The sequence below is a fragment of the Ziziphus jujuba genome, chromosome 12 (assembly GCF_031755915.1).
Source record: "Ziziphus jujuba cultivar Dongzao chromosome 12, ASM3175591v1".
In the NCBI taxonomy this organism is placed as follows: Eukaryota; Viridiplantae; Streptophyta; class Magnoliopsida; order Rosales; family Rhamnaceae; genus Ziziphus; species Ziziphus jujuba.
The window spans coordinates 5,548,709-5,572,541 of NC_083390.1; the positions used below are offsets into that span (position 1 = coordinate 5,548,709).

Here is a 23,833-nt window from a genome sequence, read left to right on the forward strand (position 1 = left end):
TTTCATTATTTATTTATTTTTAAGAACTGGCTGGTAATTTGACGGGTGTTTAATTATATATTATCTCTGCGAATTAAATAATAAAATTCCTACGACATTCAAAACCTAAATACGTAAAACGTCTGTAAAATATTAATATTTTAATTCAAGTTTGGAGGCTCGACGCGCCTTTCAATGAGCGTTACATGCACGAAGCCCCAGAAAGTGGGGTAACGCTGAATAGACAACAATGGCACACAAACATGCGCACAAGAATGTAACAAACCTGCGAACCCACCAGCCCAGCCCATCCCTGACAAATTTCCAACTCAGTTCGCGTTGACTCAGTTGTTGACTCACTCATTTTTTCCATCTCCTTGATCCCCAAGTCTTTCCTTGCTTTTCCCTCTTCCTCAAAATTTCCGTTTCAGAAACCAGGGACAAAAAAAAAAAAAAAAAAAAAAAGAAAAAGGGAAAACTCGAAGCCCCTGTAATAACTGTACGGTGGAACTAAACCGAGTTAAGCGATCGATTTTTAGCGAGTCAGTAACGAGTCGGGGGTATGGCTTCGGAAGAGAAGAGAATCGAGGACGAGTTGTCGTATCCGATTCTACTATCGGAGCAAATTCGGTCGGTGGTCGATGAGGTCGAGTCCTTCAAGCTCGAGTGCTCGGAAGTTGGCAAACATGTCGATCGGATTTCCCAAATGCTTCGAACCGTGGTCCGGTTAACCACCACTACTCCGGTTATGTACGAGCGCCCAATCAGACGCATAGTCGCCGACGTTTCGAAGAATTTCGAGCGTGCCCTAACTCTGGTCCGCAAGTGTAAGCGCCGAAGTGTACTTCGCCGAGTCGTCACCATCACAAGCGGCACCGATTTCCGAAAGCTCTTCGTTCTTCTAGAATCTTCCGTTGGCGACATGAAATGGTTCCTTAGTGTTTTCGACTCTGATAATGGCGGCGGCGGTGGTATTGGGGTTTCTCTTCCCCCAATTGCTAGTAACGACCCTATTCTCTCATGGGTTTGGTCTTATATTGCTTCTATTCAAATGGGTCAACTTCCCGATCGCATTGAGTCAGCGAACTCGCTCGCTTCGATTGCAAAAGACAATGATAGGAACAAGAAGATTATAATCGAGGAAGGTGGGGTTCCTCCATTGTTGAAGCTCTTGAAGGAAAACTCCTCACCAGAGGGTCAGATTGCCGCAGCGACGGCGCTTTACAATTTGGCAAACGATCAAGAAAGGGTGAGAGCCATCGTTGACGAGGTTGGGGTTCCGATTATTGTGCAGGTTCTTGGGGACTCGCCCATGAAGGTTCAGACAATGGCAGCGAGCTTGGTAGCGAGGATGGCGGAGAATGACAATGTTGCTCAAGAGGATTTCGCTAGAGAGAATGTAATCAGGCCGCTTGTGACATTGTTGTCGTTCGAGACTTTTGTGGATGATGATCCCAATCTTCATCAACCTGGTAAGCAAAGCATTCATTCCATTGTACAGATTAATAAGGAAATGGAGAAAAACTCCTCGAGTGTTTCTAATAGCAGCATAAACAGAAACCGTCCGTTTAAGAGTTCATTATCGAATTCATCGTATTCGTATTCATATTCACACATGGATGGAAGTAGTCGGGGTGGGAATCACAGGAAGGAGAGGGAGAATGAGAAGCCTGAAGTGAAGCTTCAGCTGAAAATCAGCTGTGCAGAAGCTCTGTGGATGCTTGCCAGAGGGAGTGTTTCGAATAGTAGGAGGATAACAGAGACAAAAGGCCTCCTTTGTTTGGCAAAGTTGGTTGAGAAGGAAGTGGGGGAGTTGCAGTACAATTGTTTGATGACCATAACAGAGATAACAGCTGCAGCCGAATTCAATGCCGACCTTCGGAGGGCCGCATTCAAAACCAACTCACTTGCTGCTAAGGCAGTGATGGATCAGCTTTTGAGGTTGATTGAAGAGTTGGACAGCCCTACATTGCAAATCCCTGCCATAAAATCAATTGGGTCATTGGCTAGGACATTCCCTGCAAGAGAGACCAGGTTCATTGGTCCTCTAGTTGCTCATCTTGGCCATAGAGACTTAGATGTGGCTACAGAAGCTGCAATTGCACTTGGGAAGTTTGCTTGTCCAGATAATTTTCTTCATATGGAGCATTCAAAGACAATAATTGAATTCAATGGTCTTCCGCCCTTAATGAGACTGCTAAGAGGCAGTGAACAATCACAGTTGCATGGTCTGGTCCTCCTTTGTTACCTTGCATTACATGCAGGCAATAGTGATTCTCTGGAACAAGCTAAAGTTTTGAATACCCTTGATGGGGCGGACCGTATAACGGTGCAACATCCTGAGTTAAAAGAATTGGTGGCACAGGCTGTATATCACCTCAAAATGTATCATTCTGGAGTTCATTCTCAAAGGTTAACGTATGTACCTTGAATATGATTTCAGTGAGCAAGTTGACCCACTATTTTTCCAGGAGCATTGTTATGCCACCCTGTAGTTGGACCAGGTTCATACAAATTTTATCTGAAGTAGGGCATATAGAAACATACATAATTGTCAAATAAGGAAAATACAGTATAGTTTCATTAAATTGATTGTCGTTGGGTGAAGGGTTGATGCATAGTGTGATTAGATTGGATGGTTTCTATACCTGGTTAGCTTCTTACGTTGAAGTGGATTTGTTGTTCATATGACAGTATCAAATTCATATCTGACTAAAAAGATCCAGTTATACAAGTAATTTTTGTGGTATGGTGAGTTGGAAGTGATTTCTATGTTTTGAATTTTGATCTCCAGACATCCTGGTTAATGCCAATTTGTTTCATTGAATTATGTGTGATGAGCTGTTATGGGTTTGATGCGTTGGCACACTACCGAACTTAGTGGGTGAGCGTGTTTGTGGTGCGATTCATGTTGCTTTCTTGCTTTCTTTTTTTGAGTGACACGGCTTTTTTCCCCTGTTAATACTGCTTCAATGTTTGTGATGGCAAATTGTAAAATCCCTTGAATTTTTGTTTGATTAATGGAGGTACAGTTCCATATGCATATAGTTATTGAAGTTATTATTTTACAGTCTAAAATGTTTAGAGCATTACCCTTAAAGTTCCAATGGCCTCGTTGTAAAAAGTTTACGTCTGTTTGACAACCTTATCTCTACTTCTGTTTGACAACCTTATCTCTCCTTGATTTTCTTTATATTTATTCTCCATGACAAGTTCGATTCTTTCATCGTGTTCCCATTGCTACAGCTGCTCTGGTTTCTCTGCTTAATAAAATCCTTTTGCTTTGTAACTCTTAAACATTAATAATTCAAAAAAATGAATTATGAAATGTTATCAGGTTTTCATGGTAAGATAAAAGTTCAGTTCACTGACTTCTATACCAAGTTCATTGTGAAAGACAATTAAAGCTGATTAGTGCCAAACCTACAAGTTTTGGGACTGCAAAAGAATTCTCCCTTTCCATTGCTGTAGTGGTACCACATAGAAAAAGTTGCTGCCGCTTGTTAGCTCTGTTCATTCACATCTTTAAAATTACATTCCTACTTAATTCAATCATTCAAAAATTGAATATTGTATTTTACATAATTATGTTAATTATTAAGCAAGTCAGCTTTGAACATTTCTATAGAATGTTATATAAAATGCAATGGCAATATGAATAGTATGATCTGCTCATAACGAGCATAATGAAGAATATGAGGTTACATTTTTAGCTATTCCTACTGATATCTGTCATACAATTGCATTTCATCATTCGTCATTGTAATCCTATCAATTTGTAATTTTTCACATTACACCTTGAGACTTCTGCACCGAAGAAAGAATGTGATACCGCATAATCTGTTTGAAGCTACCTTACATAACTTACAGGATGATGATGGCAATGAATGTAACCGGCAACAGCAACGCCATTGTATTCCATTTCCCCCTCGTAAGCATTTTTGTTTTTTTTTTTTAGTACCACCAATAAATGGGTCAGCGGCAAAATGCTGGCTTGAAAGTTGAATCTATTATGCATCTGATTGGAATAGACCAGATGAAGCACAAAACTAAACGATTGTGTCAATATACTTTCAAGTTCATGCCACAGCATCAACCTGTCTTTTTGTCAATCGTGCATACAGACCATCCTTGTGGAGAAGCTCTCTGTGACTGCCAATCTGCATGCAACACCAGTTACTCCATTGCTAATGTTCCAGAAAATTCATAGGAATATGGCACGGTATTATTAAGGAAGATACTTAACTCAGGGAAATTTCTGAAATAAATGGAAAAACTTATACTTGAAAATAGCCAGAGAACAAACCTCTACAATTTTACCCCCGTCCATTACTACTATCCTGTCAGCAGCTTGTATGGTTGAAAGCCTGTAGAAAGTGGGTGTCAATTTTTCAGCTAGCAATTTAGATTGAAGCCCCACCGAAAGTTGAAATAGAATATGCATAAAGGTCTTTAAATTATGGTTCTCAAAAGAGATTATTCGAAAACCTACCTGTGAGCAATAACTATTACAGTTCTCTTTGTTGCCACATCACTTCTGACAGCACGAAGAACACCCTATATACCATAAAAAAAATTTAAGTTAATAATTACTTCTACATTTTATTTCAGTGGTTGATTTTTCTTCTTCTTTTTATTGTTATTATTATTTCTCTTCTAATTTTGTGGGGAAAAGGTCTGGGGCTTGCCATAAGTAGCTACCTTGACATTATGTTCACTCTCTGCATCTAGTGCACTAGTGGCTTCATCAAGGATCAAAACTGTTGGGTCCCTAAGTATTGCACGGGCAATGGCAATTCGTTGCTTTTGTCCGCCGCTTAGTAAATCGTCATCAACCAGTGTTTTGTAACCATTGGGCAATGCTGAAATGAAGTCATGCGCATAGGCCTGCTTTGCAGCCCATTCAACATCCTCCTGCCTCACATTTCTAGTACATCCATATTTGATGTTTGAGCTAATATCCATTCGAAAAAGTTTTGGTTCCTGTCAAAATCTTTTTTGTAAGGAAAAAGGAATGTATGAGAAGATATAATTTAATTAACACTTGAAACAAATTAAGCACCTGTCCCACAAATCCAACTCTTTCTCTCCACCACATGACATCCAACTCTTTTAGAGAAAAGCCATCAATTAAAATCTGCAATTAAAATGACATAACTATAATGGGAATTTGCACCAAAGTTGAAATAAAGACAACAGTGATTTTTTAAGAAATCAGCAACAGTGATTGTTAATCATTCTGTAACCTCTTGAGGGCCCTTAGTTCCTAAATGACTAAATAATGGATGTCTGAACACTAGATATAAATTAAATGGCTCGCAAAAGATTCAATCTGAAATCTGATGCACATAGAAGGTTATGAAAAGATGAAAACTTGATCAAAAGCAGAGCCAAACTATTAAAATAAGTGAAACATTCTGTTTCTTCTTGCTGAATTGAAAAATATATTGTTAAACTCCTATTAGAAGAACATGCTTCACCAATTTATGCTTCTCTTACTTGAACATATGGAATATCTTCTGCTTATACTACCTTTTTACATATTATTATAACTTAATGCTAGCTGCTAAAGCATGAACTGCTTCCATTTTTTATATATATTAGTTATAATAATTGGAGAAAGGGGTCAAAGAAATTTACCTGACCACCAGTTGGCTCATATAGTCGAAGCAGAAGACTCACCACTGTGCTTTTTCCACTACCACTAAGACCAACCTACAAAGAAAAAAATATATGAAATAAAGGTTACTTATTACAGTCATCATGGAAGTAAGAAAGGAAATAAAAAGTAAGGTAACCTTCTCTTACAATTGCAACCACTTCATTGGGATGCAGTGATATGCTCACATTTTGCAGCACAGGTACCTATTAAAATGTCTAATTATTAGTTCTTTCTGTCCAAGCATATGCAGAACCGTACAACAAAATTAGCATTAGCCAGTCCGTGAAAGCCAAAAATAGAAAAAAAAAAAAAATCAATTTAAGTTTACAAAACCTCATTATTGGTTAAAATTTAAAAATAGTTCTGTAATTTTCTCCCTTCAAAATCATGAAAATTAAGCAGAACCATTGCAACAGATGAGCAAAGCGTTAAGATAAAAAGAAGAAAGTAGTTTCCTAAGTATTTCTAGACATACATGCTCTTAAGACCACTAAATCAATAATACATTCCATCTCTTTACTGGAGTGTTCATGAACTTGGGTCTGGAAGAACCACTCAGAGTATCTAAATGCCTATGATCATTCATAGAACATTCAAGCAGTGAAATACGATAGGGAATCAGAAAGCAGTCTTTCCAAAATTAAAACACGAACATTTCTAATAAAGGGATAGGATACATACTGATGGCCTTGAAGGATAATAAAAAGATACATTTATGAACTCTATACATCCAATCAGCCCTTCCAGCTTTATCCCTGTAACACAAGAACATTCAAAATCCAATAATATCAAATGAAAATTAAAATAATAGAAGTCAGTAATAAAGAAAAAGGAATAAACATTATTCTGTACTATTATCACATTATAAAAAAGGATCAATTTAGGTGCATGTGAGAAATACCAAAATGGAGTAAAAGAAAAAGGAAAAAAAAAAAAAAAAAAAAAAAGAAAGGAAAAAAGTGGACGCTGAAAAGATAAAGAAAAAAAGAATGGACAAAAAATGACCGATTCAATGTGATACATTCTTTAGGTTGATAAATTGCTTGCCTTTAGATGTAAATTGGTCACTGGGCAAGAGGTCCATCAGCTGGAAGACTTTTTCACTTGCACCAATAGATTCCATCAATGAGGATAAATTGTCCCCCACCCACCATGTTGAATAGATCAGCCATTCGCTGTATAAAATAAACTTCGTAAGCTGCTCTGCCGTAATATGACCAGCTAGAATAGACATTCCTCCTAGCAGCACTGCAATAACCTATAAAATTAAGTTTTACCAGTTATGCAACTACTATAACTGTCTAATAATAGGAAAGAACAAAAAATTCAAGAATTCAAATTTAGCTCATTCTTGTATTCCACAAGACATAGCCTTAATGATCTGATAAAGATTACAATAATCTAAACAAGTGTAATATCCACTTATTGATAGGATCCAAATACCACTTTAAATTCAATGAATAGATAGAACTACAATATGCAACTTCAGCTGAGTACCAAAATCAATTAGCACAGATGACTCAAGTACTTGAAGTACAAAGTTTTTACTCTAGCTAACAGTAACTAAGCAAATAACAATAATGAAGTGATTACTGAGTACTCAGGTAAAACTTTAACGAAACACAAAAGAGTTTGGTAAAGGGAAAAAAAAAAAAGCTGCAGAAAGCACTAATCTTGCAAAGGTTAAAAAGAAGAAATATGATAATGGAACTCCACAGAAAGGCTATACCTGAGTTGAATGGTAAAGAAAGTTGAAGCTCAAGTTCCAAAAACCATAAGCAACACTTTTTTTCAAGCCTATGTCAACTAGCTTCCCCAACCACTGATTGTACCTATACAGCATACAAGGAAAATGTCTTTGTCAGAACCTCCTAACAACAAACAACTTTGCCTGCTTGTGATCACCTATTTATTACCTTCCAAGCTCTTCATCCTCTGTTCCATAAACACGGACCGTTCTCATTAAAGAAAATGTCTCTTGTGAAACCTGTAACAGAACAGTGCAAGGTTTCGTGAAACAAAATCTTTATCGTTAAATTATAGCTAACATTCTTATCCTACCTCATTGGCTGAAGCAGTGAATTCTTGGATTAATCTTGCTGCCTTTTTCTGATACCTGCCAAAAGGACGTCTTGAAGTCAAACCCACTTTGCCCTCCAAAGGAAACAAATGTTATCATGGAAAACAAAAAGGAACCCAAGATCATAAAGCTTCTGAAAGGGGACGAGATAGGACAATATCTTCTTTACAATCCTAGGTTAGCATCTTCTTCGAAACCCAAATAGTATTTCTTTTTGCCTACTTTCTCCTGAGAAACTTATACAACTACTAGAGTTTTGACATCATGCAAATCCTCAACCCAGCTGCTATTTATTTTAATGTATCCATATCCACATGATAGCCTTTATTGTAACCAACTTAATAAAGAGAAACATCTTTACCAAGGAAGTCTGACATAGAGGAGAAGAAATTCAGAGAAAGTAGTTAAAGACTTACCGGCCATAAAGAAGCATAACAGCTGCTAAAGCAGAGCATATTAATAGTGTACATAAACCAAGTTGCCATGACAAGATTATCAAGTAGATCAATGAACCAGTCCCCTAAAAAGTGTATTATGGAAATTCAAATTAAAGCCTCAAAATGTATGCAAAATCTAAAAGGCAATAATATTTTAAATTAAAAAATAAATAAATAAAAAAAGACCTGGAGAACATTCCGAAATATCAAATTGAGATCGCTCCCAATAACTCTGGAAACTTGCTGACAATCTGCCCCAAGCCTACTTGTCAAATCACCAACTGTTTCAGAGTCAAAAAAGGATATATCCTACAATATGGATACTACCCGTATAAGTCAGATACAGAGACCAATCCGAACAGATATAGCTTGCTTACAAACTAGAATAATTTGAAATTTGAAATAATTAAATTGTTAAAGTATTTTAGGACCTGGCGAAGAAGAGTAGAATATAATGTTTCCCTCATTCGCTTAACCTGCAGATGATATAAAGCTCCAGCTCATTACAACATAGCATTATCTCGGAAATCTTAAGTCATAGACTTTTAATTAACCCATACATTTGATTTTTAAATATCAACATTTCACAGCTCGTCAATATGAATACCGAATTTGGTCATCCTTGCATTATAAGATACAAAATCATTCTTTTTCATATAAAACAAAAATATTAATATGAGGAAAAATTATGTTAGACTACAGAAACTTACAAGTAACGCATTTGCAAAGCCAAAAAAGCAACCTCGTATACCACTGAAAGTTCCAAAAATAGACAGTGTGAAATGTCAGCAGCTCCATGACATCAATTGCCAAGAGAACTCAAAATGCCAAAACTATATAAAAATAAATAAAATTGATTGATATATTCGTTGTATGGATTTTCAGTATATTGTAGGTTTTGAGCATATCAACAAAAACGTGAATACAACAGTATGCAACATAAAGAAGAAGGGAATTTTGACCATACAAGATCTTGACCTGCAAATTCCCGAAGTAATACAGAACAGAATCAAGAGGCGCACGTTACGATGGAACACCGCGATTTCACGGCTCTGTGCGGCGAAGATTGATGCAGTCAGGAAATGCGGTATTGAAATCTCCGAAAGCTGGAAAAGAAACAAACACGGTTAAAAGAGAAGAAAAAATTATTATAAAAATAGGAAATCGTTCGCCTGAAAACTCACCGCTGCGACAATTAGGGCAGAGAACGAGGCAAATATAATCCAACGCTCTTCGGCGACCAATTCCCACATCCGAAGGAGTGCACGAGAAACGGTTACCGGCTCAGCCAAAATCCTAGTTTCAACCTCATCGTCGGAGTTCCACCATTTCCCACCAGGCAATATTGACCGTACAAAATCAATCCACCTTTTAACCCTCTCGAACCGGTCGACCTCGGCTTCTCCACTATCCTTAAGAAACTCCGGACTGCTCTGAACCGAGTAGCCATTGATGGACGAAGATTTAGGCGGAGGTAAAAGAATGCGTCTGAGGTTAAACTTAGGACGAGAGGAAGAGAATCGGAGCTCGTTAATGGTTGCGAAATGGAGCTGTTTTTTATGAGCTCCGAAAGGAGTTTGTCTGCGATGGAGGGAGGAGAAGAGACGGGGCTGTGCATTATTGCAGAGTGGCAAAGCCATGGTCAGAGCCATGGAGTATAAGAGAGAGAGAGAGAGAGAAAGAGAGAGAGAGGAGGTTTTTGGATATTAAGCTACAAGCTTGAACTGGTAACTTCCTTGTCCATGTGTTCGCAGAGGACGAAGGAATGGAGATTAGAGGCCTAACTCACAGGTTAGGAGCTTGCGGCGTACGAGAGCCGCTTTAATTTTGCTGAATATGATTATAAACCTCCAAAATAAAAGCAGACCGACTCTAAGGCTTTGCTGGGTCCCGCATTATTCGATATCACCGCTTTGATTGGCGCGTGGAGAGAACTTTGGGAAAATGTTGGTACGACGTCGGTTTTGTTTTACTGTAGTGACGTGTTTGACAGAATCAAGTTGGAGGCTGTGTGAAACAATTAGCCACACGGCTCTTCCCCTGCGAAGCGCCACGTTCACATCTTTTCGGACAGCAATACCCTCACCGAATACGAAAACTCCGCTTGCTTGACGTCGTCATTCCACGTAAGAGGATGGGCATTTCAGTCACAAAAAATAATTGATCTCCTAAATATCTTCCTTCCAACTGTCTTTTCAGCGGGAAACCCTTTCTCTCACTCCAGACTCTCTATTTCTCTCTCTTCCTTTGCTATCTCTAATCCTCGGCGTCATGGCCGTGGTTCTTGGAAATTTAGCTCTTTTACTCGATGTGACCTCAACTCGAACCATTTTTCCGGACCGGAAAATACGACCGGGGATTCTCGACGCCGTTTTGAATCTTAACCCACCAAAGAGAGAGGCACAGATTCAGAACGCCTTTATCGCCGCCAAGGTGTTTGACTCAGAGGGCGAGGGTCGCAGTCAGCGAGTAGTGGTGGCGCGTGGAAAATCGAATTCGAAGATGAACGGTGTGGATTTCGATGCTGGATCGAGCGACGAAGAAGGGAATGGGTTTGATGAGGGGGATGAGGAAGAGTTCGACTGGGAGAAGGAAATGCGGAGGAGAGTGAAGGAGATTGAGGAGAGGAGGGAGTTGGAGAAGAAAGCCGAAGAGTTGCAGAGCGAGATGGAGGAGGATGGAGAACGCGATGGCAGAGAAGAGACAGAGGAAGAGAAACGGATGAGAGTTAGAAAGGAGCTCGAAAAGGTCAGTTTATTTATTTATTTATTTTCATTTTATTTTAATTCTATTATGTACTTTATTGCTTTCGGAAGTGAATTCTAAATTCAGCATGTTTACAAATGTAATAAAATTTTATTTATTTATTTATTTTTTTGGGTTCAGTTGATGGACTATTTTTTTTTATTTTTTATTTTTGGGTTTTAAAATCATAAAATTGTTTATATATATATATATATATATATATATATATATATTTATATATGGGGCTGAAGCTTTTCACCTTTTTGAATATACTTCATTAAAGTAACAGAACCTTATTCTATGTTCCATATGGACAGCTGTTGATTGTAGATCCAAAGAAGATTCTATAGTTTAATTACCAAAAAAAAAAAAAAAGAATATTCTATAGTTTTAATGATTGATGGGTAATATAGGAAAAATGGTGGTTGAAAAATTGGAATAAAAATGTCTTGTAAGGAGTCTTACGCTGTTTTTTGTTCGGTTTGGTGTTATTGACCTGATGAAATTATTTGTTGTCCTGATTGTGAGATCAGGTGGCCAAGGAGCAGGCAGAGCGAAGAGCCACAGCGCAGTTGATGTTTGATTTGGGTCAGAAGGCATATGGGAAGGGAATGTATGGTCGGGCAATTGAGTTTTTAGAAGCAGCACTCACTATCATTCCCAGAAGCACATTGTTCGGCGGTGAGGTTGGTTAACTCCTATGAAGATACCTTTTTTCAGTATTTCATACTAATAAATGTTTGCTAAAGGATAAAACTTTTTCGTTGTTAGATACAAATATGGCTCGCCATGGCATACGAGGCCAACAGTCGACATAAAGATTGCATTGCTCTCTACCAGCAATTGGAGAAGACACACCCAAGTGTTAGCATCCGACGGCAAGCTGCTGATCTTCGCTACATTTTGCAAGCACCAAAGCTCAAGATATCCCAAGAGGAGATGGTGACAATACCTTTGATTGGTAATAGTTATGACAGGTATTGATCCTTTTCTAATCAAATGTATATTATTAATCATAAATTTGTCTTCAGAGTCAACCCCTGGCTTTGGTTGCTAGCTTTTCACATTTTTTCTGTGTACGTTGTTCACAAGTTCAATATTCTAGTAAAGGATTATTTCTTCTGTGGGCTATGAAAAGTGTAAGGAGTGTGTAGTGTCCACTATACGATAAGTTTTATGTTTGTTGTCCTTCACTTTCTTCAGCAACAAAGACTCCATCTAGTTGTGAGAATGGTTTTATACCGGACTAAACCTTATAGTCCAGTTACTTAGGTCTGTGATTCTGAAATGGTTTTCATTATTTCCATGCAGAATACACATCATAGCTTAGACATTTTAGTGTAGTACTTACCATCTTCAAGACGCATGTTTTGAGCTTTGAACTTTGAGAATATAGTTGCCATTTCTCTTGTTCTGTTCGTAAAAATTGACTAAAATGATCTTTGAGGACGCCATGTAAGATCCATGTCGTAGTTTCCAGTAAACATTACTACATTGTACGCGTTTTGCTGGTCTGTTGCAACTTTTGCAAATGAAAGATATCGACCATGTTGATGTTGTGTGACTAATGCAGCTATGCAGCAACATGGACTGATAAATATAAGGACAAGGATCAGAGAAGCAGCGTATCAACAACCAATCAACTCCCGTCGTCGAGAGACTACTTAGGGGACTTTCTGGTTTGGCGACCTCCTATTGGATTGGAGAAAAACCAAGCCTTTTGGATAGCTTTGACAGTATGGTTGGGCTTAGTTGGAGCTGCCCTCGTTCTTCAAAGATGAAGTATACATAAAAACAGCATACTTGTATTTGTCCATTTGTGTACGTGCTTAATTCAAATATTTTATTATGCTGTTCGTGAACAGTATTAACTGGTTCTTGTAATATATTGTCATTAAATCTTTGAAGTTGGAAGGACATTGGAATGCCTTTAGCGTGCTTCTTCATTAGCTGTTCAGAGAATGTCCTTCTTTTGCTCACCTTTTTAATTCTTGAACACGATGTTCAACCTCGAAGTGATAGCCATCAGGCTTAAAAAATCATAATAATAGAAAAGAGTGTGATTCTTCAGCATCTGATTTTGAAGGCAAAGCAAGAAATTGGTACCTGGGGTAGTTTATCATTCCCCAAACTTCAACATTGAAGCTACTAGCTTATCATTCCCTATCTTTTATCTTGTCAAGTATCAAACAGGATTTCATTTAGAAATAAATAAATAAATAATAAAAACTCTTGATACATGAATTCAATTCCTGCATAAAGTAATTATAGGGTGCCATCAGCCATCAGCCATCAAATTTTGAATACAAATGAGGTGGTAGTTCGTCCTTGGTTGATAAATTAATATAATCTAACATGACGAAAAATGAAATAATATCATGGTATCCAACATTATTTAGTAACTTTAATATTATTTTTTTTGTTTTATTTATTTATTTTTTCATTTATCATTATTATTATTGTTTTAATAATTAAAAAATTGGAAATGAGTAAGGAGTGTAGGAAGTTCTTAGCGCAGTGGAAATATAACACTTCGGCAAATTCGTCTAAAATTGTGAGCCCAATAAACCAAGAATGAGGCTTTTTGAGCTTTCTGTTAGCTGGGCTGCATAGGAAGAAAATCCCTTGGTCTGGTCGGTCAAGAGATTCGACAAATTCGAAAAGCCTAAATCATCCAAAATTCCATCCTTGTGCATAACCTTAAACGCCAAATTCCCTAACCCTAAGGGTAAAACCGTAAAACCGGAACAGTCCATCCTCCTCGCTCCCATTTGCCACATTAAATCCCCTAATTCCCAAACCCAAAACTCCATCTTCTACGAGCCGCCGAAACCCTAGAAGAGAGAAGGAGAGAGTCAAGAGAAGGAGTAGAAAGATGACTACACGGTTCAAGAAGCACAGGAAGAAGCGCGGTCACGTGAGCGCCGGACATGGAAGAATCGGGAAGCACAGGAAGCATCCGGGAGGTCGTGGAAATGCCGGAGGTATGCACCACCATCGCATACTCTTCGACAAGTACCATCCCGGTTACTTCGGGAAAGTTGGTATGAGATACTTCCACAAGCTTCGGAACAAGTTCTACTGCCCCATCGTCAACATCGACAAGCTCTGGTCGTTGGTACCCCAGGAGGTGAAGGACAAAGCCACCAAGGACAACGCTCCATTGATCGACGTCACTCAGTTCGGCTACTTCAAGGTCTTGGGCAAGGGAGTCTTGCCAGAGAACCAACCAGTTGTTGTTAAGGCAAAGCTCGTGTCCAAGAACGCCGAGAAGAAGATTAAGCAAGCCGGTGGTGCTGTTGTTCTTACCGCTTAGGTTGGTTTGGGGGCCTTTTTTTTTTAAAAAAAAAAATTTAAAAATTCTCGATTAGGAGTTTTGAATTTCACTGCTATTTTGGGTGTACTTTACATTTTGATCTGGTTCTGTAAGACATTTTTATTTACATTTTCTGTTATATCTTTGAGAGTTTTAAAATGGGATATTTTTATGCATTTTTTTGCGAAACTATTGGCCTTATTTTATGCTAATTTTATATTGTTTTATGCTTGGTGAAATTCGATGAATACGGTGAGATTATTGATATGATTTTTGCATTAGTTGATAATTATTGATATATCTTCGAGAGCTGGTAATTCCCATTGAAATGCACTGTGGGCTGCTTAAGTTTTCCCATAGAAAATGATATTCAATGGATAGGAATGTTGCAGTCTTTATTGTTGGTGAATTTAAATTCAGAGAATTGGAAACGTTTTGTTGACTACACACCGTTTTTAATAAATTCTTTCACTCTTAGAAATTTGATGTTGTTTGTGTATTATGTTTGGTACTTGTATTGTTTGTTGTTCCTCTTGGTGCTTATAAAGCATTGGCATAAAATGAGTACATGAACAGAAGCATTAGGATGCAGTACAGTTCTCTCTAGCCATTGTAAGCTGGAAAAAATGTAAACTTGGCAGTGGTCTCCAGTACTTTATGGATGGTCATTTAATCATTTGTTTCATTTGTTTTGGTGATTGTTTTCTGTTTTGGGCTTCACCTGGGGAGCAATTCATATTGTGCTGTGTTATCATTTGTTATAATATGGCTTTGCATCGAGTACTATCCAGATTTTCAATTTGAATTTCTTGGTAGAACCATATAGAGAGGAGGAACTAGTATTAACTATGAAAATACTGTTTATTCTTGGTGAGATCACGGGAACAGATGCCCAAATTGAAATATCATGTTATGTGAGGTGATATGTTGTTATTGCTATATGAGGTATAGGATAATGCTTGGATGTTTAGTGCTGAATTTTAATTGAAGAAAATTGTTTGTTATTCACTGGTCATATAGTTATTATGTGATGGTAGGTTCCAAAGGAAAAAAAAATGATAGTATGTTGAAATGTAAAAGTTTTGTTCAATCTCGGAATCAACTGTGGCGAACAAGCAACAAGCACTAATCACCACCTATATATTGTTGTAGCTTTTGCGTGTGATATTGCTTTTATTTTTGTGTTTGAATATTAAGGTGAATGATATCCTATCTGACAACTCCATTTTTTTTTTCTTTTTTTTAATGAATGATCTGATAACTCCATTGTTGCAAACTTGGAACGTATGAAATTTCTGCTTGTAAAATCATTACATGCAGTTTTGTTTTTGGTAAATACTATTTCACACAGTTGAAGTTTGCGAGAAGGATTTGTTCAATATTTACAAAATAGGTGTGGAACCTCTAACTTAAAATAGTATCTGTGTTAACCTTTTGTTTGTTTATGTACTTCTCTAGCAGTGCTTATGGCCATTACGTTGTTTGACCTATATGGATATCTTTTTCATTTGTGCAAATACGTTATACTTTCATCCATTGGTAGGCACATTGGCACTTGGTTCTTATGAATTTAGCTTTTAAAAAAAAATAATGGTAACAAGGCTAACTCTAAATTCAAGAGTTGTTTTAGAACAAGTCCATTAAACTCAAAAAAATAAAAGAAAAATAAAAACAAAGGTAAGGAAAAAAGTACAGGAAATAAAATCAGAAATCGAAACAACATAAATAATAATAAAAAAATGGGAGGAAAATATTCTTTGAGGGTGTGGCTTAGGGGCCCTCAAATGCTGGCCTAGGCTTCATGGCCATCCAGGGAAGATCACCAATCTGCTGCGTCTCTGTTTTTATACTTGGCTCAAAATCGTTTATGATGGCTTGGGTACATTTTGATTAATTTTCAGCATCGTTTTGCTTGGAATCTTTGTGTCCTCCCCATTTCCTTATCCTGTCTTCAGCTATAGAAGCCTGCATATTCATGTCACACTCACATTAGGCTATAATTCTTTCAAACTGACATTGTTATAAGTCAAAAATTTGCAGTCTGTTTTCATAAATTATTTTTCTTGTGTGTTTAATTACGTTAGCATATGTAGGAAGACTACAAAAAGTACTTCACCTCTTTATTCCAGTTAGTTTTGTAAACCATCCAGAAAAGAACACAGGTTTGTACGACTGTGCCGGACAGCATACCAATCCAAATTCCCTGAAAATTACGGACAAAATAAAATAATGTAAGAGCACATTATAACATTTCATAGAAAGTTAGGAATATATCTTTTGATTTATTTATTTTTCAACATCTGAAATTTTAAAACGTCACTTGATAATCAAAATTTCATAAAATATGTACCAAAAAACGAAAAAAATAATAATAATAATGTGAAAGTTGTTTTTGTAATTTTTGACGATTACATATGATAGAGAGTAAGATTACCTGAACACCCATGTTAAGTAAGTAGCCCATTATAAGGCCCAATGGGATTCCAAATACATAGTAACAGGCTATATTTACATATGCTACAACAGCTTGCCATCCCGCTCCAATGGCGACCCCTGAAGAAATTTATTTTTTTATATTGGAAACCAAAAAAAGATTAGAGAACAATTTGGGTTTTAAATGTTTTAATATAAATAATTTATATAAAAAAAAAAGGAAATAAATATTAATTAATTACCAGATAGAACAGGTTGAACATTGTTAATGATAATGCAGGTAGCCAGCAACGGTGTGAGCTTCTTAACAAGATTTTTAACCTCTGAATCATCCGAAAATAAATCTGGATATTCACCTCTCCATATGATGAGGATCAACGACAGGAGGACACCGATTATAAACGATGTTATTACCGCCACCACCAATGAGAATTTTGCTGTTCTTGGATGAGCCGCTCCAAGCTCATTTGATACTCTCACACTGCAATATTACCATTTTCAATTATCATCCTCAATTCATTACTACCACCCTTTTTGGCTCCGCATTCTTTATTTATTTAAAAATGTTATTTTGACACTCTTGATAATAATCTATCGGTCCGAAATTACTTTTTTACATAATTTTTTTTTATTTATTTTAACTTCAAACAAAACCAATTAATAATTGTAGCTTTTATAGTCTACCTTGTGATTGTCAATTAAACAATTACCTTATAGCTGCATTCATGCCTAGAGCCACCATGATTGTCCATCCCAATATGTTCATGCTGCAAAACTCAATCAACATAAATTGTCAATATTACATGCATGATGCACCATATACATATTATATATACATACATGCATTTATGTATCTATATATATATATATAATTTATAAATATGAAAATAATATGTCATTTTAACATGTTTTCATGCGTTTCCTTTTCAACAAGTAAATCTGGAACATATTCATATATAATGTACATGGTTCTAATCTAATAATAGAGTGGGACTCTGCACTGCATCTTATATGGAAATAAATAAATGACTTCTATATATGTATGTAAGGTTTTGAGGGCATGGCCATATATGCTTTGACTCTTGATTTCGCTAATTAAAGGTGGTGCAGAAAGTGGGAGCTGGTGATCGAAAAAGCTTTAAATCACGGATGGCACTGCTGACAAAAGCAGCCGTTCAAATTTCTCATCGGTCAGCCCCATATTTTGCTTTAGCTTTTGGATTATCGAGGCCCCATATAATTTTAAAAAAATAAAAAAGACAAAATAAAAAAGGAGAAAGTCTTTCCCTATTGTTTTGTTTTCAACAATATCTATATTTTTCCATCTGTTTTTTATCCTTTACTTTTAGGTCTTTCTCAATAAAAGTAATGTTTCGTATTATAATGGCAGGCAAAAACAAAAGTTTCCCATTCCATAGAAAAACCTGGCCCGTCTGTCGGATTGAATTATTTATAACTATAATCCAAATCGGCATCAAGTTAAACTCAATTTGATTGTATTAGATTCAAAATAGTTAATGGTTTCACAATACAACCAACAATCCATTAGCATTCAAAATGGGTTAAGACTCAAACTAGCTCACCCCAGGTGACATAAATGGGAAACCAATTTTGCCAACTTTCTCAGACTTTGGAAGCTATCAAAAGACATAAAATTAAGGCTAATGTAATAATGAATAATTGAAGTTTTTTTTTTTTTTTTTAAAAAAAAGGTCTAAAAAATAATAATTACTATTGATTATTTTTTATTTATATCCATTCCGGTTTTGATTCTTTTATTATTTCCCACATGCCAACATCGTCGGAAGAATTAGTAACTGGTTAATAAATAATATCGTTAACTAATAAATAATTAAATACCAAAATCCATCGACACGACCTCTAAGTCAGCAGCATGAATCATGTGTACTTAATTATTTATTTATTTGTTTATCTACTTTTTTTTTTTTTTTTAAAAGTACTTCGTTTTCTTAGCTTCCTAAATATCTACCACACAAAGATCAACAAGAAATCATAGTCAAATTGATCATATCGACGTTGAATTTTCATATTCTTCATCAACTAGTTGGACCATCAAATTTATTGGTAGATTAATTGGAAAATGAGATGAAAATGATGTGCCAACTAGACTCGGAATAAAAAGATAAATAAAAACTTAAAAGAAAAAAATCAATTATTGGATGTTAGAACAAACGCCTTAGTAGAATGTTTCACACATATTCAGTAACATATATATAATTACACTAGGCAGTAGTATGAAAATTCCAACACGTAAATCAATAAAATAAGCATTGTATTTAAGGATCAAAAACAAAGTAAAAATTGAGCATTGATTATTAATTAATTAATAATAATTCAACTTTTTTGTTATTATTATTATAAAAAGCATCAAATTCAAAAGTCGTCTATAAACTGAGGGTAGAAAGTTCAATAAATTAAAACAGAACATAGAATTATTATATGTTTTATGTATACGGACTGCATAATAATCTCAATGTGAAAGCCTTCCCAATCGGATCATCAAAAAAATATGCCAACCTAATTTGAAAATAAGAAATCTTTGACAGTCAAATAAAGTTAAGTTAGACTATTAGGTTAATTAAATGGTCTTGTCTTGTCAATCTCTATGTATTGGGATAAGATTTGATTAAAAAGTGTTAGGTGAGTGATTTTATTTTGGTTTTCTGTTTTTATTTTTTATTTCTAATTAAAGGGAAAAAAATGTTTTAATAAAACCAAAAAAACATTTCACTTTTTTTGTTTTTTGTTTTAAATGTTAAGAGTACGGTGGTGGACATGGTTGAGACACGTAAAAATATGGCATAGAGCTTCGTCATCACTGTCTCATTTTTTCTGAACACTTTTACACACAGGAGCTATTCAACTTTAATACGAAATTCTTAAATTTGTCCTTTACATTATAAAATCGGTGACGTACGGATTTTTTTCTGAAAAAAATATTAATATATAAAACCCCTTTTTTCTTTTTTATGCTAGACCTAATTTTATCTAAATTCAAAATATTATTACAAATTCTCAGATAAAAGTTATTCAATTAATAAATAAAGAAATTATTAGCATTGCGTAATTGGTTATGTACCAAATTGGTACACTGAATTATTATTTCTCTTTACAAATTAATTATCATATAGTATTAATTTTTTAAAGCAATATTTAATAATTTGTTCTCTCTTTGTTTGTTTTTTTTTTTTTTTTGGCTGGAATTAATAATTTGGTTTCTTATTCCACTAAAGTTGTCCTTTTTCATTTATTGAAAAGTAAAATAAAATGATTGTGATCTAGATCCTATTTCAAAGTAATTATTAAATAATGTGAGATTAGATGGAAAACATATAATAATGTTAAAAATTATATTATATGCTTACCAAATGGAGAGTGCATCCACGGAAACTTCTGCATTCTTTAGATATCCAGCAAATAGAATCAGCGCCATGAAGTACCAAACTTCCAAACTGTGCACAAAATTAATTAATGATAATTGTACTATTATAACAACCAAAATGAATCCATAAAATGCCTCACTTTGGAGGAAAGAAAATAATATAAACAAAGTTAATCTAATAAAAATCTCATATGGGTAGTCTGCATATGTCTCTCATATAGTTTTAAAATTAAAGATTGGGGATTAAAACAGCAAAACCGTAAACGACGAAAAATCTTTGTATTTGTTCATATTTTGATGCTTTAACTGATAAATTCTTTATAAATAATAATATCTCTCATTCTATTCAGAATAAGTATTGAGATGGGGGACAGCGTATGCTGGTCTCTTTCACATACTATTGTCTTTGCATACTTGTGGTTACACATTGTGAGAATCCCCTGGAACACAATCAATTCCAGTCCTTATAATTCTATTTTGTATGGACAGGGAAAATAAAAAAAGAAAAAAAGAAAAGGACTGTCAGTTTCTGTAATATATAAAACCAAACCATATTTAATATCTCTGTATTTAATATCTCTGTCATTTTAATTAAATAATGGAAAGGGGCCGAGGGCTTAGCTTTAGGGGTGGTCATAATGTGCTTCACAGATACGGGAAAATATTCACTCCTGAAGCCGTGTTTGACATTGTTTGTTTCTTATTTTGCTTTTTTCAAAGTATTTATTGATGAAATTATTCATATTGATTTTTGTTAAAGTGTTTTTAAAGGTCTAAAATATTTCTTTTTTAAATTTTTAAATCTTAAAAACTGCTTTTAGCCTATAAAAATTATACCAAATAGAATTTAAATATATTAATATTATTTTATATATATATATATATATATATCACTTCCCACTGTAAGTTTTTGTGTTAATTATTAAGTATTTTTCTTCAAAAGGAGAACTATGTCATTCAAATCTGTATTACCCAATAAGTTTTACTATTACCACTTTCCTTTAAAAAAAAAAAGTCAATATTGGTGTGAGTTAAAAAAAAAAAAAAAAAAAAAAATCTCAACAATGTAAGAAAAGAGGGGTTTACTCACCAGAGCATGACAGCTGATGCTAGAGATAATCTAACGAAACCCCATAGATTTTGAAAGGCCTGCCATGAAAACCCAGACCAAGCTCTGCCACAAGTCCCACTGAATATATACAAAAGCTGAGCGATCACTATGAACCACCACGACCCATTAAGCACCACCGCTGCACCAACCAATCCCCATCCAAGCTTCAACATCAGCAACCAGCTAAACACCGTGTGAAGAATCAGAGCCACCACCGATATCAGAGCCATAACCATGATCTTGCTCTGAGATTGCAAGAACTTCGCGATCGGAAAATTCATGGCGTAAGCGAACAGCTGCGGAATCATCCACACCGAGAACACTCCAGCGGCTTTCGATATCTCCGCCGTCTGCCCTATGAGTTCTAGAAATGGATATGCGAATATGTAAAGCAGACTCAATAACGCTGCTGTTGTATTGAGGATGACCCATGACCTTTGCATATATATCCCAAGCATATCCACTTGTCCTGCTCCGAATGCTTGACCGCATAGTGTTTCCAGAGCGCTTCCCATTCCAAGCTGGTACAAAAATCCAATACAACTCATTACTACGTGTAAAAAACCATCAGAACATCCTGATAAAACGTTCTGATACCATACAAATGAGTCAAATTAAATCACTGATAAGAGACTGACTATATATATATATATATAAATATATACCATGGCGCCAAAGGAGAAGCCGGCTATAACAGAGTTTTCGACGGAGACGGCGGCGAGTTCGAGAGTGCCAACGTGTCCGGCAAATACTTGAGTGATGGCGCCGAGGGAGTATTGGCATATGGAGGTGAAGATGGCCGGACCGGCGAGGTACCAAAGTTTCTTGACTTCAGTTTGGAATTCTCTGAAGAAATCTCGAACTCCGTTGATCGGCTGGATGTCATCGGCGTCAGGAGCGAAAGAGGAAGCGAAGGAATGGTTTGATGATAAAGGGAGGGATTGTGATTGATCATTGTTGGTTTGGTCTTCCTCTCTGGAGGTGAGAAGGGGATGTTTGATATCCTCCATTTAGAAAAGAGAGAGAGAGAGAGAGAGAGAGAGAGCTAATAAAAACTTTAAATAATTTAGGCTGCATGGTGCTTTATTTATATATGCCACTTATTGGAATTTATTTCATTTTAGGAAGATGTATTTGACTTTCCATCAAAATCTTTTTTGTTTTAGTACTTTTGTAAATAATATGAATATCACATTTGCCAACTCATAAATTTAATATTAATACACGTGAAATTCTATTAATTAATATTAAAAAATGGTTTCATCTTTTTTATTTGTGGTGGCACAATATTTAGGAAGAGTAGGAGACAGAAAGATTTTTAAAATACTAGCTAGTGCTACTTTCTAATATAGGAACATTAATTAATAACCTGCTTAATATAAGGAGATTGAGTTACTCTTTTTTCTTTTTTGTTTTCCTCGAAAATAAAATGAAATATTTAAAAAGAAAAAAGTAAAATAGTGTTAATATTTTAAACCAAAAAAAAAAATATTGTTATTCATCGTCATTTAACTATTCATTTTGTGATCATCATCGATTTAACTACATAGTTATATATTAATTTATTTTATTTTTTTACTTTTTTAAAATTAAAAATCCTAAAAGTGAAGTACTATATTCATATTCTACTATATATATCAACAATGATGAGTACCATAATGATAAATAGAATTTGTGGAGAAAATGCCTGCATATTTTGGCAACTCAAAGTTTGACCCGTCTTACATAGATATTTTAATCTTTTTGACTGTACTAACCAATGTCATGCTCAGCTCTCCATTATCAATTAAACTAAAGACTTTGTTTCCCAAAAAAAAAAAAAAAAAAAAAAAAAAAAAAAAAACTAAAGACTATAACAATTGAACAAAATTAAATGCACGTTGCGCATGGTAGTATATATTATTGATGTTTTGCGATCGCGAATTAAATATATAAAGTAGTTGTAAAGTTGTAATTTCAAATCGTAGTTGGGTTCATGGAAAACGTCACAATATCTTTCATTATTATTTAAAAAATAAACCTATAATGCTATCCCTTGCAAGAAAGAAGGATAAATTAACTATCACCACATATTTTATCATTTCGAGGTCCGCGATTTCTGTTTGATATTCATAAAAGTGCAACCAGATTTCATAAATGACCAATTGCTAAAAGTTATTTTGGCAAAAAGAGAAAAAGTGATTAAACATGCATAAAAGGGGGTTGGCTTAACCCAAAAAATATAAATAAAGAAAATAAAGAAATTTATGGCATGGACCTTGAAATAATTGATGGGGCTGCGTTAATGATGCTTTACTTTTTTATAAAAATTAACCCAAACATTTTTTTTTTTTTTTTGGAGAATTATCCCGAACTTGATTTGGTTTTCACACATGTTTTTGATGCATTTCGCCAATAAACATAGCCAAGATTGATTAAATCATCTCGCATTATGGAATTGTATTTCCAAAGCTACATGAAAGCAGTATTTTTCTTTTTTTTTTTTTTGCTTAGCCCACCGATAAAGCCTCCATTTCCACACAAGTACAATATATTAAATTCTTATTTTAGTATTTTTTTTTTAAATAAAATTCTCATTTAAGTAAAAGCATTAAATATTTCAACTATATATATCTATATATATATGTATATACCTACCTGTCTTTACCTAGTTGCCTTGATAGAAAA

At 35.2% G+C, this 23,833-nt stretch overlaps 5 protein-coding genes across 5 annotated transcripts; 3 read left to right on the top strand and 2 right to left on the bottom strand.

Moving 5' to 3' along the window:
- Positions 1-236: 236 nt before the first annotated feature.
- LOC107428608 (uncharacterized) lies at positions 237-3,022 on the top strand. The gene has a single exon (XM_016039174.4). It carries the CDS (start codon positions 542-544, stop codon positions 2,408-2,410), a length of 1,869 nt encoding a protein of 622 aa, XP_015894660.2. The 5' UTR covers positions 237-541; the 3' UTR covers positions 2,411-3,022.
- A 566-nt stretch (positions 3,023-3,588) lies between these two features.
- LOC107428589 (ABC transporter B family member 26, chloroplastic) lies at positions 3,589-10,010 on the bottom strand. Its single transcript, XM_048462383.2, has 18 exons — positions 9,343-10,010; positions 9,137-9,264; positions 8,869-8,911; positions 8,590-8,634; positions 8,345-8,467; positions 8,138-8,241; positions 7,703-7,757; positions 7,558-7,628; positions 7,371-7,473; positions 6,689-6,899; positions 6,323-6,396; positions 5,788-5,844; positions 5,620-5,694; positions 5,042-5,116; positions 4,681-4,962; positions 4,472-4,536; positions 4,286-4,346; positions 3,589-4,139 (listed from the first exon to the last, which is right to left on the bottom strand). The coding sequence occupies exons 1-18, from the start codon at positions 9,808-9,810 to the stop codon at positions 4,059-4,061; spliced, it is 2,121 nt and encodes a 706-aa protein (XP_048318340.2). The 5' UTR covers positions 9,811-10,010; the 3' UTR covers positions 3,589-4,058.
- Positions 10,011-10,342: 332 nt separating this feature from the next.
- Positions 10,343-12,852, top strand: LOC107428598 (uncharacterized). The gene is made up of 4 exons (XM_016039159.4): positions 10,343-10,906; positions 11,437-11,589; positions 11,675-11,880; positions 12,477-12,852. The coding sequence occupies exons 1-4, from the start codon at positions 10,430-10,432 to the stop codon at positions 12,682-12,684; spliced, it is 1,044 nt and encodes a 347-aa protein (XP_015894645.2). The 5' UTR covers positions 10,343-10,429; the 3' UTR covers positions 12,685-12,852.
- An 829-nt stretch (positions 12,853-13,681) lies between these two features.
- Positions 13,682-14,408, top strand: LOC107428599 (large ribosomal subunit protein uL15x-like). Its single transcript, XM_016039161.4, has one exon. It carries the CDS (start codon positions 13,779-13,781, stop codon positions 14,217-14,219), a length of 441 nt encoding a protein of 146 aa, XP_015894647.1. The 5' UTR covers positions 13,682-13,778; the 3' UTR covers positions 14,220-14,408.
- Positions 14,409-15,774: 1,366 nt separating this feature from the next.
- LOC107428587 (protein DETOXIFICATION 29) lies at positions 15,775-22,237 on the bottom strand. The gene is made up of 8 exons (XM_048462384.2): positions 21,832-22,237; positions 21,146-21,687; positions 20,039-20,125; positions 17,363-17,419; positions 16,895-17,133; positions 16,654-16,772; positions 16,336-16,422; positions 15,775-16,184 (listed from the first exon to the last, which is right to left on the bottom strand). The coding sequence occupies exons 1-8, from the start codon at positions 22,174-22,176 to the stop codon at positions 16,110-16,112; spliced, it is 1,551 nt and encodes a 516-aa protein (XP_048318341.2). The 5' UTR covers positions 22,177-22,237; the 3' UTR covers positions 15,775-16,109.
- Positions 22,238-23,833: the final 1,596 nt, after the last annotated feature.

What these genes read in the sequence shown, in the direction of transcription:
- LOC107428608 (XM_016039174.4), top strand. Translation starts at nt 542, where the DNA reads ATGGCTTCGGAAGAGAAGAGAATCGAGGACGAGTTGTCGTATCCGATT.
- LOC107428589 (XM_048462383.2), bottom strand. Translation starts at nt 9,810, where the DNA reads ATGGCTCTGACCATGGCTTTGCCACTCTGCAATAATGCACAGCCCCGT. An exon ending in ATTATCCTTCAAGGCCATCA is followed by an intron (nt 5,845 to 6,322) that starts GTATGTATCCTA and finishes ACATTTTAATAG; the next exon opens with GTACCTGTGCTGCAAAATGT. An exon ending in GAGTTGGATTTGTGGGACAG is followed by an intron (nt 4,963 to 5,041) that starts GTGCTTAATTTG and finishes AGATTTTGACAG; the next exon opens with GAACCAAAACTTTTTCGAAT.
- LOC107428598 (XM_016039159.4), top strand. Translation starts at nt 10,430, where the DNA reads ATGGCCGTGGTTCTTGGAAATTTAGCTCTTTTACTCGATGTGACCTCA. An exon ending in TTAGAAAGGAGCTCGAAAAG is followed by an intron (nt 10,907 to 11,436) that starts GTCAGTTTATTT and finishes TTGTGAGATCAG; the next exon opens with GTGGCCAAGGAGCAGGCAGA. An exon ending in GCACATTGTTCGGCGGTGAG is followed by an intron (nt 11,590 to 11,674) that starts GTTGGTTAACTC and finishes TTTCGTTGTTAG; the next exon opens with ATACAAATATGGCTCGCCAT.
- LOC107428599 (XM_016039161.4), top strand. Translation starts at nt 13,779, where the DNA reads ATGACTACACGGTTCAAGAAGCACAGGAAGAAGCGCGGTCACGTGAGC.
- LOC107428587 (XM_048462384.2), bottom strand. Translation starts at nt 22,176, where the DNA reads ATGGAGGATATCAAACATCCCCTTCTCACCTCCAGAGAGGAAGACCAA. An exon ending in GCATCAGCTGTCATGCTCTG is followed by an intron (nt 20,126 to 21,145) that starts GTGAGTAAACCC and finishes TTTTGTGCACAG; the next exon opens with TTTGGAAGTTTGGTACTTCA. An exon ending in GTGGATGCACTCTCCATTTG is followed by an intron (nt 17,420 to 20,038) that starts GTAAGCATATAA and finishes TGAGTTTTGCAG; the next exon opens with CATGAACATATTGGGATGGA.